The 20890-nt window shown below is 39.4% G+C and overlaps 2 protein-coding genes across 2 annotated transcripts in view; one reads left to right on the top strand and one right to left on the bottom strand.

Annotated features, from left to right (window-relative positions):
* Window positions 1–18407, bottom strand: part of LOC101853312 (transcription factor SPT20 homolog) — a 35432-nt gene extending 17025 nt beyond the window's left edge. Inside the window, exons 1-13 of the mRNA XM_005097296.3 lie at window positions 18163–18407; window positions 10932–11013; window positions 9609–9685; window positions 8191–8257; window positions 7199–7354; window positions 6687–6722; window positions 4936–4974; window positions 4252–4365; window positions 3457–3650; window positions 2835–2988; window positions 2303–2362; window positions 1786–1833; window positions 1223–1389 (exon numbers count right to left, since the gene is read on the bottom strand). Of these exons, the coding sequence (XP_005097353.1) occupies window positions 1223–1389; window positions 1786–1833; window positions 2303–2362; window positions 2835–2988; window positions 3457–3650; window positions 4252–4365; window positions 4936–4974; window positions 6687–6722; window positions 7199–7354; window positions 8191–8257; window positions 9609–9685; window positions 10932–10997 (1178 nt within the window). The 5' untranslated portion in view covers window positions 10998–11013; window positions 18163–18407. The remainder of the gene's footprint in view (window positions 1–1222; window positions 1390–1785; window positions 1834–2302; window positions 2363–2834; window positions 2989–3456; window positions 3651–4251; window positions 4366–4935; window positions 4975–6686; window positions 6723–7198; window positions 7355–8190; window positions 8258–9608; window positions 9686–10931; window positions 11014–18162) is intronic.
* Window positions 18408–18758: 351 nt separating this feature from the next.
* Window positions 18759–20890, top strand: part of LOC101853083 — a gene marked incomplete in the record, with an annotated part of 9743 nt that continues 7611 nt past the window's right edge. The window contains 1 exon segment of the mRNA XM_005097295.3: window positions 18759–18923.

Here is a 20890-nt window from a genome sequence, read left to right as displayed (position 1 = left end):
CAATCAAATCTATTAATTTGTACATGTTACGCATAATTGAACGTCTTTCAAAGAAACAAAACTATCATGAACCTGAACTTGAAAATTTTTAGGTATAGGGTAATGAAAATGAGTCCAAATTTGAGGCCGAAGAACAACATTTTTTGCTATTGCATACGGATGTATGTCTCTTTCTTGGGTGACACATATTCTTCATTTATATCTGAATCATAAAAATTTGAGACCAATTTAGACTCTCATAGTCGTTATATTCCTCAAAGGGATTAGTTATATTCCATTTTGAGTTCATTATAGATGTCAGTGACGATACAGACTTAACATACAATGATTGGTTTGTTTACAGAAATAAATGAAATTTAAAAAATAACCGTACCCTAATTTTTTGCATTAAAAAAATCTGAAAAACATTAACTTTACATGCTAAAGAACTTTTACTGGTACCATTTCAAAGCAAAAAAGTAACAATTTGAACCAATTGGTATTGCATATTTATGAGTTTCACAACTAAGAAATTCTGAATATTGAATCACAAATTCACATTAAGCAGTCAGAGATTTCAGATAACTGCACACTGTGATAATTGTCCTCAGTGAGTTAATCCATGGAGCTCCCTCCTACCGAGCCAACTGGACCTGTACACCTGAGATCATGTAAGTCAACTGCTACACATACACTGCCTATTCAGATGCATGTGCACGGTGCATAGAAAAATAAAGGTAGTCACACTGAGGCTTGCTTTTGGGTCCTTTGAGTTAAGGGATTACACACTTACAATATGTCTCCCTTGTCATTATACTCCAAACACATACATACATACTATATAAAAGCCCAAACCATGATATATATTATTTGTTAGAGACAATAACAACATCATCTATTTGAGTTTGGCCGAAACTCACTTAAATCATATAAAAAAGTAGGGTAAAACTCCCAAGTCTTTTTTTCGTTTGCGCATTAACCCCCCCCCCCCAAATTATGTCTGTCTTATGTCATTATTCTCTAAAAGAATTGATCATAAATACTATGTCAAAACAGTTATATATCATTTGTTAGAATAAATAAGGACAACATCATCAGTTGGGGCTTGGCCCAAACTTACTTACCCCAATTTCACAACAACAACAACAAAAACAAAAACAAAAACAAAAAATCCTGAGAAGACCTGTCCAAGTGAAATGTTACTCTGTACATGATAACCCTGCATCGGGAAGTAAAAGCTTACCGGCAACGCCTGCCCTCCTCCCCCGAGCGGCCCTGACTGTAGTCGTAGTCCAAATAAAACTCCCCGAAGTAGTTGTCACCAGGCTGCGGCTGCCAGATGGAGATCTTGGCCATCATGTGGCGGTCTAGACCCGGGTCGCGCTCCATGGTGTGTTCCTCCACAAAGATCTGGCGCACAAAGATTCATTACAAATGTTTTCCATCTCCTTCGACAGATTTTGAACATAAGGAGACCGCAGAGACCAGGAAATAACCTCTAAAAACTTCATGAAACAGACTGGAGTAGTAAAATCAAAACAATAAATACAAGCAGATTTGATTTTGTTTGCCATCGCAGATATACAGAATTCATCACAATACAAACAAGCACTTCAACAGTTACTTGACTTTTTCCTAATACTGTAAACTCACGCTAAAAAGAGACACAACGTGAACCTTTCTCAATATCATTTCAAGTATGAGGACATAACACTTACAAAATCATTGTCTATATCTAAATAATGTATTCAATACAGGAATGTGGTCAGTCTTCAGGTGACACCAAAGCTTTCTTTTCACACATACCATTCCGTCTGTACTGGTGAACTCAGGAAGCTTTGCAAATTTCTTCACCTGGAACAAAAGGAACATACATGCCTCTTAAAAGAAAATCAACTATTAATAAAAAGAAGCAGAACAAACTAAACATATATGAGTTCCTGAAAAAGTCAGTAAAATTTTAATGACTCAGATACACATATTTTTGCATCCTAGCACACGAATGAAAATGACATATTATTTACACAAAGCTGAAATTTTAAAAAAGAGCTCAGTACTCAGAAAAAGCAGATGGAAAAGAATCAATACGACCAAATATGCCTTAATTTGGTGTCCCACAAATAAAGAGCAAAGAACATGTGAGCAGACTGATTGATAAATCAATAACTATAAGTACAATGTTGATCACAGTATAAGAAATAACCCCCCCCCCCCCAAACCCATACAGACTAAAAAAAAAAAGCAAAGGCAGGCAGCATTATTTCAAAATTTAAACAATGACAAGAACGTAATTTTCAATAAAACTAGAGAGATCCCGACTCACATCGCAACTCTCTGGAACCGTCAGCTGAAACTTCGTCTTCTCTAAGAAGTTGTCTACCATCTGAGAGGCAAAACGAAAAAAAATAAAAAATTCATATGTACAGGTCAAGTATTCAAAGGAGATAAACAGAAAAAAAAAGGACAAAAATTAATTTTTCACTTGTGAGTGTCATGTATGGCACAAAAATCAGCATTTTAAAATAATAGATAAAAAGATAGGCACACAGAAAATAAAATAGGGACAATATACAGAGGCGCCAACTGGCTACAAAAATATTCCTGAACTTTTCAGATTGTGTGGAAATGAGTGCCCAGGGACTCAAGTCTATTTACATTTACATCTTATGCATAACTGAATGTTTTTTAATTCTTTCAATACATTTTGTATCAAGACTATTTTTATGTAGAGTGCAAAATGACATGCACTAGTTGGACAAAACCAGGACAACTTCGGAAATCCGAATTTCTCAATCTATCTGGAAAATCAGCACCTCCGAATATATCAATCAGGACAAACCACTGAGACACCTTACCAGTCTAGCTTTACTGAGACCAGAAGAGCCAGTAGGCTTCTTGCTTTCTTTCTTTTTCTGTAAGAAGTCGTGGAGCTTCAAGTTCTCTGGGGCAGGGGCCTGCTCCAGTTTCCGCTTTCTATTCAGCGCTGACTGACTGTTCTTCTTCACACACCTGAACATCAAGACCACAAATAACATTTTAAACTCAGGATTTTCCTTTAATATAACAAATTATAAAAATGTTTAAATTTAAGTTTGTCTCAGAACCTGGTTATCAATAAAAAGGATGACTTTAGAGGCGTACATTGTTTTTCTATGTTAGTCCCATTGACATAAAGAATAAAGACACCACATGACAAGAACAGTACAGAAAGGGTATTGAAAACATTCTGACAAAGAGAAGAAATATTACAGTTCAGTTGCAGCTAATAAAAAACCAGCACAATAACGTACAAAAATTATCAAGAAAGACATTAGGACAAAAATGCAAATTATGTAGTAGTCAACACTTGGAAGGAGACACTGAGCAGGCATATCAAAATTACTATATAGTATTTATTGATTGCAATGAGTGACAAGTTTTATTGACAGCCACAAACCAGAGAAATAAAGAAGCATGTGCTGACATGACATGACATACCTCTTGAGGGCCGGGTCGTTGAGGAACTTCTCCTCGTACTGCAGAGCATTCTCTACCATCATGACGGCCGGTGAGGGGTCCAGGCACAGCGGCTCCTCCGTGGCCAGGATAAGCTCTGACTCCAGGTGGAAGAGGTCATCCTGTGTCCAGCTGTGGCCGTCGCAGCTCAGGGCGATCACGTCGCGCAGCATAGACTGAGGACAATGTCGGAAACATCGGAAAGGGGAATGGCGGCGCGGACTTCATTAGTATTAGGCACAGGGTTTTAACATACGGGTCACTTTCTCTTTCAGTTTCAAAGTTGTTGGACTGGGGACGTTAAGTTTAAGGCCTCCCCATGAAAGATAGATGATGAGGGGGGAGGGGGAGAGACGGCTTCATTAATATATACAGTGCAGAGACTTAACAAATTGCCACAACATTCATTCATAAGTGTCTAAGAAAGTTACTGAGGATCACATGGACAGACAGACAGGGTCACCAACGAGGAAGTGTTAAGGAAAACAAGACGGATCCCAGTCAGAGATGAGGTAGGAAGAAGGCGGTGGCGATGGATTGGACATACTCTCAGGAAGTCAGGCAGCTGCATAACGAAAAAAGTGTTGGATTGGAATCCACAAGGTAAAAGATCAAGGGTAAACCTCGTGGAACCTGGAGAAGAATAACATAAATTGATGTTCAGAAAAGTGGGAAAAAATGGAATAACATCAAGAGGCAAGCCCAGGATAGAGACTGGTGCAGGGTGAGAAAGGCAATGATGATGATGATGATGATAACAGCAACATTCAAATGTACCTGAGGTGACGGTCGCAAGAGGACATATTGAGTATCGTGAGAACCAGTAGCTGATCGCCTGTAGTCACGAATTTCTACCACAACGCAGCCACTGTAGAAAACATTCATCTGAGTCTGAGGAGAAGATATGATGGAGTAGATGATTTACATCACTATTAACACAGCTTCTGAAGAGAAGGAAAAAAAAAAGTGGAGTGGCTACAGCCTTACAGCAACCCCCTTGGAAAAAAGGTCTTGGCTGCTATTAAGTGAATGTTGCTCTTATCTGGGTTGCTGTTAAGTGGACAGGATCAAGACTCCTTGCGATTAAACATCTTGCTATGAAATTTGGTCAATTACAAAAAAACTAACTGCCTTAAACACAACTACAAAAAATACCTAATCACTGATAGACACTTAAAAAGTCCTCATTCCCCTGATCTCGCACCCAGAAGCAATTATTAAGTCAACTAAAACTACAGATTGAATAAATGTACTTTCCCACAAAATTGAAAAGTATTATAATTAAAAAAGGATGCTTTTGAAACAGTCAAAATGTGACAAGGAACCTTCGAAGTCCTTTTCGGGCGAAATTCATCATAGAGGGAGCTTTTTAACAATGGAAACAACGATAAAGCAGTAACACAAAGGTGGAAGAAGAGAGAGAAAAACTGAAGAAAGTCTGTCCACCAATTGTGTTCTCACCTGGGCTTTTTCGAGAAGATCCAAAAGAAATGGTGGAAGCTGTAAGGACACAGATATCAAAAATTATTTTTCTTTCAGAATATGAGACTGTCAACAAAACTCATCGCAATCAATAAATACTATATAGCAGTATAGTAGTCTCCGCCTAAGGTCCGGTGCTCGGGAGCAAGGAAAGCGGGATCTTAGGCGAACCGGGATCTTAACTGACGAACCCAGGGAAGAATCTATGGTGACCTATGTTAAGGCTCACAATCTGAAAAATGGTCTCCCTCCACTCTAAAATGAACTGACGTGACCCCTTGGTGGGTTTATGACACTTGGCGAGCAAAGAGTGGTTAACTTTGATGACCTATCACAATGCATAGTTGCATGATGCGTGCCATTTTCACATTATTATCCTATCAGGAGTCTCAAGATCTACGCTTATCCAGTTGCCCCTCCCCCTTACCTGTAGAAAATTTATAGCTTTCCATCTCTGACCGAGCCCCCCCCCCCCCCAACCGCCTTTGTCGTTACACACCATTACGTTGTGAACACACCAATTAAAATTCAGTCTGTCTCCCGAATTCGGGAATAGAGACAACTGCCGCAATGGTCAGGGAAGAGTTCACGGTTCAATGTGATCCCGCCTGGAGCGAACGTGTAGGCCTTACCCACCCGGCGAGTGATGTAAGTTTAGGGGGAGAGCTCAGGTGTGAGTACGATGTTCGGGGAAAACAAACGTGTCGGTCAGTTCACACCCCGGTGTGATCCCGTCTGGGGCAAACATTGTATCACTTCATCAAGTTTTACAACGTGTATGTGATCACATTCACGATAGTGGCTGATCTTTGATGTGACGGACAGTTTATTGATCTCAACTTTTCACTCTTGTTTGAACGGCTGTCCCGCCCGGGTTTTTGTTCCGCAAATTATGATCTCAAATGTGGGATCTTAGCCGAATGTAGACCTTCAGAGTGAATCAGAGTGGGATCTTACGGATGACTTTTGTATAGTAAAAATTCTGTTTTCTTAAAACAGCGGGATCTTAAGCGAACCGGGATCGTAAGCGGTGGGATCTTAGGAGGAGACTACTGTATTGGTATGACTGCTTAGAGTCTCCTTCCATAAGAGAAATCATAATGTTAACCACAATTAAGAGCACATGCCCAGTTATCTTTACAGATGACAATAGATTACAATAACAATAGTAGCCTAATGACAATAAGAATAGCAATAGCAGACTGCTGATAAAATAATCTGTTCAACCTTGCCAAACAGAATGGAAATATATTAAAGACAAAGTTAATCATCATAATACTAAGAAATAATTAAAATAATAGTAAACAGTGTTTGTATAGCGTACATCCCCTCTCAACAGCAAGCTCTACGTGTTTTACACTCTAATTACCCCAGCATATCCAAAAACACTCAACATTCTCGGCTTTCCTGGAAGCATACAGTGCAAGCAGCTGATTAAGCAGCCAAACGCTAACAAACAGACAAAATCTCTGGCTGTCTGTTGCCAAGTACCCATTCCCACCAGCCTTTCCCAAGAACACAATGTCAGCCCCCTGGTGGGGTTCAAACCCATGACCTTATCATTGCGAGCCCAAAAGTCTAACCACAACACCACATATGCCACAAGTACATACAGTCGTGCCAGATGCTCCCAAAAACAGATTTCTGTGAGTTCTTTTCGTGTTTTGAACATTATGAGACTGATCGTAAAGGATGTGGAAATAACTTTAAAACTCTTTTAGAACACCTACCTGAGCAGCATCAACATATTCCAAGATTTCAGACTCCTGGAATGAAAGGAAACAGAAAAAAAAAAATGAGCATTAACAAACTGAAAAATATATTGAATCTACACATGTGGGGAAAGGAGGGGGGGGGGGGGGGGGGAGGGGGGGGGGGGGGGGGTGTTGTAGTGGGTTCTTATCATGGTCAGTGAAATTAATTAAACTTCTACAAGATCTGCAAGCATTAAGCAGCTCACATTCGTCTCATAAAAAGAAAAGGTCAATCATAATTATTTCTACTTACACACAAAAAATATTAGTAATACAAACGAATGTACATTAAAAACAATATTATCTTCAACTACAAATGAAACATAGCATGAAAACATAAGTAATGTCTGAGTGTTTTCACATCTGAACCCCCCCCCCCCCCCCAAATGCAAATTGAAAAGATACACATATATTAATTGTATTGAAGAAATCAAGTCTGATGCTAATAATATTACAGCGCCTGCATCAAGAACCACATTTGTCTTCACCTCATACGGGAGTTTCATAGTCTCTGACTCGACTCCGCTCCTTGATCTCAACATGATGGAGTAGCCTTCGTTGCCAGGATACAAACTCAAAACCATACAGTTTAACCTTTCACGCTTGGCAAGCTTAGCCAACAAATGACTTGCGTACAGAAGATTCTGTTTAAAAAAAAGAAAGGGGGGCGGGGGAAGAAGAAGAGTTACCTCTTTATTAGTCACATGATGCTTAGTTTAGCTTGAGTAAAAAAAAAAGAAGGAAGAAAGAAAAAAGACAAGGACGAGAGATGTTTGATAGGCAAGAAGGAACAGACCACACCAGAAAGCCCACCAACCACCAAAGCAACAGGACGTCACAATGGCAAGTAAGAAATCCATTTATATTTTTGAAAGTTTGAAATCGAGTTGTTCTGAACCAATGAGGATGTTGTTGAGTTAATGGAACTTTCTTGTGACAAGGCACAACAACTGCCACCACAATTTACCAAAAAAAGTAGAATAGAGCAATGCTAACTCTGAAAAAGAAAAAGAAGAACCAGATCACATCAGATAAATCAGCCAACCATCCATAATCACAAAACACAACTATGTCGTTTTTAATAAAAGGCCACAAAGAAACCATAACTAGTACCCCTCACAACGACTCATCCTTATTCCTAAAAAAAAGTACAGTGTGATGACTTCCTAAAACAGAGCTCAACTGGGAAAAGATGGGTAGGCCTACTGATTTTTTAAAAGATTTCTTTTGAGCCAGAAGCCACCATCGTGATGAGCTATGACAACACGGGTCTCAATTACAAAGCAAGCGAAAGCTATTCAAAATTTTAAAAAGTTATGGGACTTAAAAACTCTTTTAATCCATTGGAGCTACGTTTAGATAAAACTGTGGAGCAGAATATAGACCCACTCTTTTTACTTTAGCGAAGATAGCACAACGACAACAAAAACCAAAAGGAGGAAATAAATCCCAATCAGGTCTACAAATATAAAATTCTTACGGTGTCTTCAGGTTGTTTCATTGTTTCCTCAATGTAGAGGTCCATTAGCTTCTGGTGAATGGATTTACTGGAGAAAAAAACCATTAAAAAATTAGATGTAATAATCAAATCACAAAGAGATACAAGTCTCATGTCTTCACACAACAGATATTTAAGGAAGTATTCCAACTGTGTGGATAGCTGAAAGTTTGTCATCAGACACTGTTGACCAACCAGAGCAAAGAAAGAAAAAGCAATAGAATAGTTGTGAAGCATTAAGTATAGAAATTAAACTGGACCAGAATTTACTCAGGTTACCCTCCAGTCATATAGAGTACATATTATACATTCATGTACCATAGGAAAAATCTGTTGACTCTTTGGGTGGCAGGCTTGACTTATGTTGCCTCCGTCTTTTTCATTCTTTTTTATTGCAGGTGTTTTTTTTATACCCCCATCAACACAATTTAGATAATTAATTTAGAACGCAGGCTTTCGACCCTGCCTATCAGGGCCAACCTGGGCAGAGAGGGATACAAATCCCAGCAGAAAGACCAAAAGACTCAATAAAATGTTCTCCCCACTTGGGAACTGAACTCAGGTCTCCGGCAGAAAAATGGTGAAATGGTACAGCTTAAATGCCCCTATGGTCTCCTGAGTGCAACAGCGAAGTGCCTTACTGCTACACCACAGACACCAGTTGCCGACATCTGTCTGAGAACTGTCTGCCAAGCATGAAGCATGTCACACTAGTAGCCCTCCCCACTTTTCTACACTTCGTCGTAAAGTTTCAAAGTTAAAGCAATACCGGGAAACTACCCCGCAATGACTTCCCTGTGTATTTTGTTTGGTACCATATTGGAATCTGCACAAAGTACTAATGCTTTAATTACGAAAAGCAAACTGTTTTTCTAATTGTGAGTATTGAATAAAAAAGACGGAGGCACCCATAGGCTGTAAATTTCTTGTTTTATACAAAAATGTGGGTGCAGCTTACAATTTCCACGTTTTTAATACATTTTCTTGAAATAAATTCTGATCATTTTGATGCATGATACATGTGCATAGCTTATCCATTTTTCCCCTTAAAATTCTATCCTGGGCTGTGACCAATTTTAGCCTAAATGATCCTTCTACACTAGGAATCATGAAAATTTAACCTACACTCTAAGACTAGAAAAGTGAGAAAAAATGAAGCACCCCCCCCCCCCCCCCCCCCATGTAAAATGAAGGGACATACCTCTACCCCCCCCCTCCCCCGACTTCAAGACGTCATTCATTTTCATTTATTTCATGCCAACTGATTGACCTAGAACCAGCTCGAAAACAAAATGTTTATCTAAAAAAAGACCCCTGAAACCTCAAAGCCTTCAAAATGACCTATTTGAGTCAAGTGAGGTATGGAGTTGGTACCAAAACATACACGAACAAAAGCTTACTTTTTGCTTGAGGAGCCACTACCCCCTCCAGGCTTCACAAAAGTAGCAGGGCTCTTGTCGGAACAAGCCAGCACATACTGAAAAACAAAACAAAATGTAAAAAAAAAGAAAAGCCAAAATACATTTTTGTTTTAACATAAGGCACAAATATTTCTGCATCAGTGCTTTGAAATTTGGCAGTATATAAGACCAAGATCACAGTTGACCTCTTTAGTAAAGGCTACAGTTACCAACACCCATTTGTATACAAGTATACTTCATCTGTGCAAGTCCATTGTTTGAGGAGGAGGAGAAGGAGGAGGAGGAGGAGCAGGAGAAATTAGAAGAGGAGGAGGGGGAGAACAAGAAGGTATTGAAAGTAGATTTCTCCAGCAGTGGATTTAGTGCGCACGCAGAACTGCGCCGAAGGATATTTTGTGTTCAGTGTGTTCGTAGGTAGATCAATGTCTAGATCTAATATCTAATCTAAATCAAGATAAAAAATCATGCAAGTATTGAAAGTAGATTTCTCCTGCAGTGGATTTAACGCGCATGCCGAAGGATGAGTGTATTTTGTGCACATTGTCTAGATGAGATCTAGATCTAAATCGAGATCAAGAAGAATCATGAAATGAAAGTAGAATCTAGATCTAGATCTGTGATATTTTGAAAACCTATTGAATATTGAAAGTGGATTTTTCTTGTTGTGCATTACAGATTCTAAGATCTAGATCAAGGCTAGATCTAATGTGAATCTTCAATGCAGCAGGTAAATAGGCCCCTGTGCCAGGGGAAATCCCAAGACTTAAGGCGGCACAGGGATGACCCCACTCTACCTCCCATTTTTATTTTTGAATACGTCCGCATGAATTTCTGCATGTACATTCTACATTGAACCACATTTCTATTGATATAACTTTAGGGGGATTTCATAGAGAGATATATGGAGAAAAGTTGAAGTAAGTAACATGATCCAAAAAACACCACCAAACAACATACATTTGAGTAATGATAAACTGAGACCAAAAAAAATAAAAATAGGGAATACATGTTGTGTGAGTGTCTGTAGGTAAAGAGGCTTTTCCTACCTTACACAACGCTCGTACAATCCATATATGTACATGTAAGTTCATTTGTGTTTACTGCAAATAAATCATTTTTGTGCGGTAGATGTGTTAGATCTAGATCTGCTTTTTTCCTCTCCCCTCAAGCTCTCCTCCACACACACAGACACACACTCGCGTGCGCGCACTCACACACATACGCACACACCACTCACACGCATACACACATGCAATGAGAATAAAAACCAAAGGTCTGTGTACACAGAATGACAGCAGTTACCTCTGCATACTCTGCTGCCCTTTCAATGTCAGGAAGACTGGGAATGTCCATGCGTGACTTGGACATTATACTGGTTCAGAGTCTGAAACAGGAAAATATAAAAACTTTAAGAATTCTGAATTGTAGTAATTCATCCAAATTTTAAGAAATTGACTGCTCAGTGTAATACTCCACCAAACGTCATTTTTCAATACAGCGTATGTGGCGGGGTCTTAAGAATAACAATAATAAAAAATGACATTTATATATAGCTCTCAACCCCGATTAAAGTACACAGGCTCTGAGCGTTTTACAATACAATACAACAGTAACATAAGATGTGTTTTAACTTAAAGGAAATCTCTCTCAATATTCACCTTATCACCTTAAAAACAGAAATGACTTCAGCTGACATTTGAATGAACGAAAGGATTTGATCTCTTTTAAACTACATGGCAAAGCGTTCCAAATGCGTTCCAAGGGCTGTAAGCATAGCCATGAGGTAATGTGTAAGGGAGGGATAAACGCATAGCCACAGCCATTATATTAACCCTTCCAGTCCCAGTATTTTTTGTGCACTCCCTAAATCCAGTCCCAGCCAATACAGCAGTACTTCAGAAAAAGAGGCATGCATTCTAAAAAGTAATGAAGTATCTTTGTAATGAGGTTTATATAACAAAATAAAAATGCTTTAAGGTAATGAACAAATGCTATGAAAATTAAAGTTTAATTAGTTTATATTAGGATCACTAATTTTTTTTAATGCGCAAATTCGGTACCCCCCGAAACTGAAAATATACGCTCTTTGGGCAGAGAGAGGCACAAGCGCTGCTAAAGGGGTTGGGGGGTTGGAATATAGGCCTATACACGCAAGGGGTTGGAAAGGACTGTACAGCTCAGACAGTGGGCGGATGGCAGATGGCGGTGTGGAGGAGTTAAAGTTTAAATTAAGTTTATTATTAGAATAAGAGGCGCTCCTTTTCGTACATTGGCAAAACATGGCGGTATAACAAGGTGTTAATGTGAGTGTGTGTGTGTTACAACAAGGTTTGACTGTATGTATTGTTATTTGAGCATGGAGGATATGTAACCTCTAAACCTTCTTTGTGGTGCAACTTAAGAATGTGGGTCCCGTCTGCTTAGACTTGGCATCATCCACACAGAGTACTGGATATCGATACTGATTTAAACATTTGGTATCGTTTATCAGTAGATCTAGCCTAGGCTACAAAATGAGCAGTAAAATTTCAATTGTTTTTACCAAGGCAAAGGGAGTTTCAGGGTGAAAGGTCGCTTGCCTCCCTGACCTAACAAAAACTGAATTTGACGTGCATTAAAAAGTAATCTTTACTTTAGAACCAGAAGTAATCATCGGTGGGGCAGAACTAAAATTATATCCCCAAACCGGACCCACATTTTTAAGTAGTAACCCTTCTTTTTATCCAAAACTATTCTTCTTCAACTTCAAAACTATCTTACTACTACTAGATATCTAGAAGACCAGTACAAACAACTGGCCCAAAGTAAGTAGATCGACAATTGTTAACTTTCTAGCTTTTAATTCAAGCCGCGCCTAGATCTAGACGAAACTCTATGAATCCCCCGCCCCCGACTGGATATTAAAAACTTTGCGCTGGAGTTAAGAAAACGTAAACCACGGCAATTTCATCATTTGTAGAGGTAGTAACATACTGGCTTAATTTTTAGGCCTTCCGTACTGATTTTGATGGCCATTGAGTATAATATATAGAGTTCAGAGTGGTCCCTCCTTACGGATGTCTTTCTCTGGAATTAAACGCGAGAAAGTAAACAATTTCTAGTAGATCTAATCTAGATCTCTAGATCTTCTAGCCTAAAACTAGAATTGGCGGTGATCTTGTAGTTCCGTTCGTTAAAGTCCACGATCCAAGTCTTGATGACCAGATAGGCAACATAAAGAACAGGGACGCAATCTAACTGCAAAACATCAAATAATGGTAAAATTCTGGGGAGCATGCCCCACTGAATCCCCCTCCATATTTTTGTTATGTCAGGGGCCTGAAATCCCCCTTCTCTTGACTCTTGGGGCCCAAACCGGCGAATAATAATTGGGGGGTGGGAACTGCCGAAAAACCGCCATTCTTTGCTTGAATTTTGATTTTCTGGCAATTCAGGGTCTCTGGCGGCATTCAGCTTTCAACTTTCATGAACGAAACTAAAAAATCACCACGATGGCTACTAGATCTAGATCTAGTACTCGCGTTTCAAATAGCATGGCAGCTAATTAGAACGGAGTGATTATTCTCATCAGGGGTGAGGATAAACTGATTCTCACCCTGGGTGAGGATAAACTGATTCGCACCCTGGGTGAGAATAAAATTGATACTATTCTCACCCGGGGTGAGAATAATGACAGCCTACTATTCTCACCCGTTTTTTTCGTTTCGGGCATCATAGGACCCCTGTCACTGAGCATTCCAGGCGACATAACCAGGGTTGGGTTGATTTAAATCAGGTCGATTTAAATCAGTTGATTTTTTTAAATTTAAATCAACTTGATTTTTTAAATAAAAATCAGTGATTTAAATCACTTTTTTTTAAATTTATTTTTATTCAGTTTTTACACATTTCAACATTCAGAATTCCTTTTCTTGGTTTCATAAAACAGATATAAGGTTTAGTAGACTAATATAATAATGCTTAAAAGTCTGCTTTCTCCCCTGTCACTGTAAGTAGTAAAATAATACAGTATTCAATTTACTTTTTTTAAATAATTGAAGTTAGCATTTTTTTTTCTTTTTAGACAAACACAAGCGCACGCACACACACACACACACTGTAATAAAATGCAAGTTTATCTAAGCATAATTACGCCCCCCCCCCCCTCCTTTTAAACTGACATTTTCTTCTTTTTTTATTGTTGTCTGTAGCCATAATTCACTGATATAGCAGATTAAGGCTTTCTTTTGCAGTTGCTTAAATTAATCATTAGTTAAAATAAAGACAATGCATTTTGCACTAAAAGAACATACTTTTAGCCACCAAAAATACCAAACTGTGTTGACATTAAAAAAAAAAAATTAAAAAAATAAAAATATGATTTAAATTTTTAAAATCTGATTTTTTAATTTAAAAAATTGATTTTAAAAATCTTTATTAAAAAAAAAAAAATCACCAACCCTGGACAAAACTCGCCTCCCTCTCTCACTCCGCTGAGTGCACGAGGCGACTAAAATCGCCAACGGGCGGCCCTGCTCTCGAGCGCGGGAGGCGACTATTGTCGATTTGGGGGAAAACAAGGAGATTAAAAGTAATTTGACCAAATAGCGTCACCTTTTTTTGCTACAGTATTAATTTATTAGTTCTATAATGGAAAATTTTACTCTTGAATGGTTTAACCAATCAAAATTAAGAAAAAAATAAGCCTAGGGTCAAGGCACTACGTTCCTTAAAAATAATCGTGGGTTCTGCTAGGGATAACAATTAAACATGTTTTTTTGTGTTGTAAACAAATACCAATTCCAACATTACAATGACAAACTACAAGAGTATTACTAACATTATTTCATTAAACAGCTTTCAGTTAAAAGGCTATTATTTTTCAAAACATACTACTCTGGCAAGTGAATTCCTTTCTGAATTTATAATATATTAACACTTGTCTAGGGTTTCAGTGAAGATATGCGTGCATACTCTCAACTCGAGATTTTAAAAAATGAAACAATAACAATCCCCGCGGGAACCTAGAAAAATCGGCCAGCGCTCTGGGGAACTCTCTTACAATTCACAAATTATTTTCTATCATCGTTCTCAACACCCAGGTAGACCAAAAAATCTACTGCATTCTCAGACCGGGTGAGAATAATATTCATTTTATTCTCACCCAGGGTGAGAATACCTTGATATATAATATTCTCACCCCGCGAGAGAATAAAATGGATATTCGGGTGAGAATAAAATTATATTTCTATTTTCACCCCGGGTGGGAATAACCGACAGCCATTCAGAACACGGAGTTGCAAATAGCGCCTGCCCTGGTAATTGTTTACTTTCTCGCGTTTAATTCTGGGGAGGACTTCCATAACGAGCGACCACTCTGAACTCTATCATGAAATATTACACTCATTGGCCATAAAAACCAGTAAGGACGGTAGGCCTATTTAACTATTAAGCCAGTATGTTAGCTAACCCTGGAAGCGCGCAGGCCCTCTATACAAAGGGCGTGAGCCGGGCTACCCGGGAAGCACGCACCTACTTCGACCGGGAAGCGCGCAGGCCCTATATAAAGGGCATAGACGCTGACCCTTTTCAATGGAAAATTCCAGTATTCCTTATATGGAAAATGACGTAGTCAATTGCAGGCCAAAGTTATAAATAGTGACCAATGACTTTGCAAGTTATCTTGACCCCGTAGAGCGTCTCTTGGCCGAGATATCGATCAATAAAGTGACGCGGTCCCGCTGAGTGACTACACGCTATGTGTCATAACACTTGTTTCGCCGTGCTGATGTACTAATTGTTGAGTCTATCGCGTTCTGGGCTTTGTTTGTATTTATTTGATTGCTGATCATTTTTGAATGGCTCATTCTATCAGCTTAAAGAAAATATATGCTTTTACCATCTGTTGAGCCGTAAATGGCCATTTTTCAGTAGCAAGTATCTCAGCATATTCCCCCCCGCCAAACCCCCACGTTTAAAACTGATTGGCCGTGGCGGCGGGGCATTTTTGGCGGGTTACTTCTGGTAAAATGCTGGCACTTATCCAGGGTTAAGTAGATTTCTACCTAACATGATGAAATTGCGTGGTTTACGTATTCGAAGTGACTATTCGGACTCGAGTCCGAATATGAAAAAATGTTTTTCGGACTCTTGATTCTTGTCCAGCATAACATCACTTCCGACTTCCTGTGACTCGTGACTCCGGCTTCCTGTCCTGCCTCACTCGTGACTCGCATCAGGCTGGGTAGAGACCGGGATCACTTCGGGCAAAAATAGCGTTAAATTGTGCCGGAGCCGAGTTTTTATTTTGTGATGAATTTGAGGCCGGCCTGAAAAGTTAAAGCGCTTCTAATAAATGTTTATTTGTCAAGAGGTTTATCAGAAGCAATTAAAGATGGCCCATCAGCGTGTGTCGGGGTCGGACGGGCGGCCTGCACACGTGTGGCTGTGTGCGCGTGTCGGGGAAGGGAGGAGGAGGCGCTATCGGTCCGGGCGTTGAACGTCGCATACGCGCCAGACCCCCCCCCCCAACTGATCATTATTACAATAATAAGCTAGTCTTGACGTAGATCTACGTAATGAATTGTGCGCTGGTCTATGGAATCAAACGTTGCCGTATGCTCGGCTCTACACAGCAACACAACTTTTTCTTGGTAAACAATCGAGATGACACAGGCTTGTGTATTTGAACGAAGGCCACCTCTATTCTCACCCCGGGTGAGAATAGCGCAGGCAAGTCTTTTGGCTATTCTCACCCGGTTGGCGTTCACCGTTAAGTATAGTCTCAGCCAACCAGTTAAGCGTTCACCCTGAACCACAGAATTCTACACTCTCTCTCTTTAGCTATGATCTCTATCTTATAAAACGATCTATTACTACTGTTAGTGTTAGCCTAAAAGCGTGCAATTTTGTCTGTGGGCAGTGGAGAGAGAGAAAGAGAGAGAGAGAGAGAAGTAGCACAAGAACTTCAGGGCAAAATAAAATGGCGACCCGCGTAGTTCGGCTCGATTCGGAGAGTTAAACAGCCGTAGCATCTTTGTAGACGACCAAATTAATTTACTTTTGTGTTTTAACATCATTTTTAAACTTCGTTTTGGTCAATTTGATCGTCCGCACCGATAGACAGTATTAAGAGAGAGAGAGAGAGGGGGGAGGAGTAGATCTTGCGAGAACTTCCGGGCAAAACAAAATGGCGACCCGCGTAGTTCGGCTTGATTCAAAAAGTGAAATAGCCATAGAATCTTTGAAGACGATCAAATTAGCTTACTTTAGTGCTATAACGTAATTTTTTCTTGGCTTTTATTTGAGTTTTATCAATTTGATCATCCACACCGATAGAAAGTATTCCAAAATCATTCAAAATTAGGAAAAACAGGTCTTGTTTCACACCGGGTGAAAATAGCCTACTCTGGCAAGTCTCACCCGGGGTGAGAGGTAGATCGGATCGGCAGACAAGGTGTGGGGGAAAGTAAAAAAAAATTGGAAGCACTGAACGTTAGATCTATAGAATGAAGACACTTCCTGGTAAGATTGAAGAATAGCGGACCAGCGGACTGACTTTGCCTATGTCTCAACCTTAGGAATTTATGATTTTCCCGTTTTTAATATCTCTCAATGGAGAATCTCGGACCGGTAGATCTATTCATTAAAATTTTGTCAGGGGGGAGACCCCCCTGAACCCCCCCTCCTCCGCCCCACTTTCTCGCGCAATAATGTACGAGTGGTCCGGTATTCTTCAATCTTCCCCACTTCCTTTTTTCTGGACCCGTGTCCGAATAACATTTTTTCATATCCGTATGAAATTTTTTTATTCGGCAAGTCCGAATATGAAAAAATGTTTTATTCGGATTTGAGTTCGAATAATGACGGCCTTACGTATTATTAACTCCAGCGCAAAGTTATTTTGAATCAGTGGGAGATGCATAGAGTTTCGGCCAGGAAAGTGGCTATTCTCACCCGCCCGGAAGTTCTCGCAAGATCAACTCCTCCCCTCTTCTCTCTCTCTCTTTCTGAATACTGTCTATCGGTGTGGACGATCAAATTGACCAAAACAAAGTTAAAAAATGATGTTAAAACACAAAAGTAAATTAATTTGGTTGTCTACAAAGATGCTACGGCTATTTAACTTTTCGAATCGAGCCGAACTACGCGGGTCGCCATTTTGTTTTGCCCGGAAATTCTCGCGCTACTCCTCTCTCTCTTTCTCTCTCTCTCTCCACTGCCCACAGACAAAATTGTACGCTTTTAGTAGGCTACAGTTGTAATGGAACGTTTGTTCACGGCACAGAAATCTACAATTTTTCTGTTATCACAGTGTAGAATTCTGTGGTTTAGGGTGAACGCAAAATTTGGTGAACGCGCACCGGGTGAGAATAGCCACAAGACTCGCCTGCACTATTCTCACTCCGGGTGAGAATAGAGGTGGCCTTCGGCTAGATCTAGATCTATTCTATATATCTAGATTCTAGATCTAGATCTAAGCGAGGCCGGAATTAAACGCGAAAAAGTAAACAATGGATTGCCCCTGCCCTTTCTTTTGTTTGTACAAACTCACCTCACAATGTCAATGCTCAATTGAAATTGGTACAAGACAGCAAAGTCACAAGAAAAGTGGCAACTCCATTGCATGCTACACGAGAAGTAGTTTCCTAATCAACTTTTTTTCCTCAGAAATTGGGAGGTCCTGTCCTTGTGGCTTCTCACTTCTCGGTATATTCGTAACATCGACAAGCCGAAAAAAAAATACTGAATTAATTGGGACTTCGGTGGGTTAGGCTAGGGTTACCTCGCTTGGGTCGCTTGCTTCTTCTTTTTTTTTATCTCTTGCACAGAAGAGTTTTGTTTATTGCCAAGTTGGCGTTAACAAATTGTCATTTTTTTTCCTTGGCTTCATATGCTGCTTGTCTTCAAATCTACAACAGTCATTTTCTTATAAAGAAAAGATTTATTAAATTATTTTAGATCTAAAACTTTGTGCAAAATTCGATCAAACTGACATAAGTTTTCATTTGAATTTTAAGTCTCTGTTTCATTGGTGATCAAAAGAGGTTAACCTCTTTGGCTGTGTTCACTAACTGCGATAAAAATGCAAAAAATAGGCGAGGCCAAGGGAGAACGAGAGACTAAATTTTACTAATCTTAGTTAATCTTACCACTTTGGAAATCCCAAGTTCCACACAGTTCATTGCACAATACTTTCTTTGTATAAAATGATGAGGCAATGAAATAAGATCACAAAGTCCAGCTTTCTGTTCTACATGTACACAGCAGGCGGTGAAAAAAGCAGTCCCCTCGTTCTTGGATCAAAATTTATATAAATTATGGAATCACACACATTAAGGGGCTTGCCAGTGTCAGTACATTGGTCGCAGCAGTGACAAACGCAGATGCCAGTTCTATGTGTCGTTATCAATAACCCTCCGTAGATCTAGATCTAGACAGCACAGGAGTGAACACAACACATTACGTTTAAAAGCAGCACCTTTCATAGGCAACACGTCATATCTATAGCGAAAAACTGTTTGGAATTGTAGCATTTCTTTATATAAATATTTACGGCGGACATTTTTTGGACCGATTGAACCATATTGTATACGAACAATCTTTGGTAGGCCCATACTATAATTATAGATCTCTATATAATATCCGAAATTTGGGGGAAAGGATGATATTTCAGAGTGTTCGGAGAAATAGTGCCCAGCTTTATTTTCCTGAACGTTTGAAGAAATAGTGCCCAGCTTTATTTTCCCGAACGTTCGGAGAAATAGTGCCGGCCTATTTTTTAACATCAAATTTTAATTATATTTTCGAAGTGATTATTTCTCCGAACGTTCGGGAAAATAAAGTTGAACTCTATTTCTCAGAGAACGGTTTCCAATCTCCAGATTTTTGGGCGAGATTTAGGCGTCATCCTTTCATTCTGCCATTCTGGGTGGACTGGGAATCTAAGAAGCATTATTTTGCATGGAATTCAATTTCTAGAGCTAGAGATTTTTAAATGTCTGAATATTCAGATACTTCAGTTGTGGTTAACGTTCCCGATATTTCATTTGAAAATACCTTCAAAAGGTTACTGCGAGAAAACAAGACTGCTTAACCTAGGTAGTAACCTATTTCACATTTAGTCTCCCAGCAAAAACTAAAATCCTTCATGTAAAAGGTTGGGACCCTCACACACACGGCACACACACACGGGCCACTCCATTCGTTTATTATCAACAAGAAATCTTGGAAACGGCAACCGTTCGGAGAAATAGAGTTCAAGTTTATTTTCCCGAACGTTCGGAGAAATAGAGCTGGCCTTATATTTTTCCATGACTCAAGTTAACTTTGTAGTAGATCTAGATCTAGATCTACATATCTGATCTAGATCTAGATCTATAGTACTATTTTGTTGTTGTTGTTGCTTTACTTTGGTAATTGTCTTATGGCGCTTGCAACAATAGAAGGTCATATGAGGCGTGCGTAGTAACTGTTTAGAGGTAATGATAATGTGAACAAAATACAGTGGTGTCCACAATCTAGGCTTGTGTATGTAACACCAGTGTAATGAAATTCATATTATGTTAATGTTAGGTGGGTATAATTTAAGCAAGTGGCTATTCAGTCAATTGATGGCTATTGTCCTGCGTCACGTATAGTTGCACGTGTCGCTTCTCCACAGCTTTCCATCTCCCCTTTCGGCACATTAAGGCCTTGCACACAAACACTCACCAGGGTCAGCATTTCTTCAAAATGCGATTCACCATATAGTGGACTCGCAGCCACTACTCAATGAAAGCTCTAGTGACGGAAGGAGGAGGAATTTCGGTGTCAGAGGTGACAGCACCAACAACTGTCAGTCACAACCAGATGTACAAGAAAGCACATCTGGCGCTAAACTCAGTTGTAACAGTTCACTAATAGCCATAAAATGTGCTGACAGGGGAGATGGAAAGCTGAGGAGAAGGGACATATATGCATGTGCAACTGTACATGACGCCGGAGAGTAGACATCAATCTATTGACCGCCGCGATGCCGGAGAATAGCCACTTGCATAATTTGATTATAAATTTAAATTATTATGGTATTCTTTTACTTTCACTACCGTCTCATGCTCAGGTTTTGTAAATAGCCCTTTGCTTTTTAATTTTTATCCCTTTTACATGTTTATATCCTTCCGAAATTAATAGTTTTTCAATTGAAATATTTGATTGTTTTCATTAGAACTATTGGTAATTAAACTATAGGCCTATTACCACAATGCCGATTTGCTTAGTGGCACTTTGGACCAATCTGGGGG

This window comes from Aplysia californica, unplaced genomic scaffold (genome assembly GCF_000002075.1).
Source record: "Aplysia californica isolate F4 #8 unplaced genomic scaffold, AplCal3.0 scaffold00151, whole genome shotgun sequence".
Classification (NCBI taxonomy): Eukaryota; Metazoa; Mollusca; class Gastropoda; order Aplysiida; family Aplysiidae; genus Aplysia; species Aplysia californica.
Note: the sequence above shows the minus strand (reverse complement) of the source record. Positions and strands in the feature narration are given on the sequence as shown.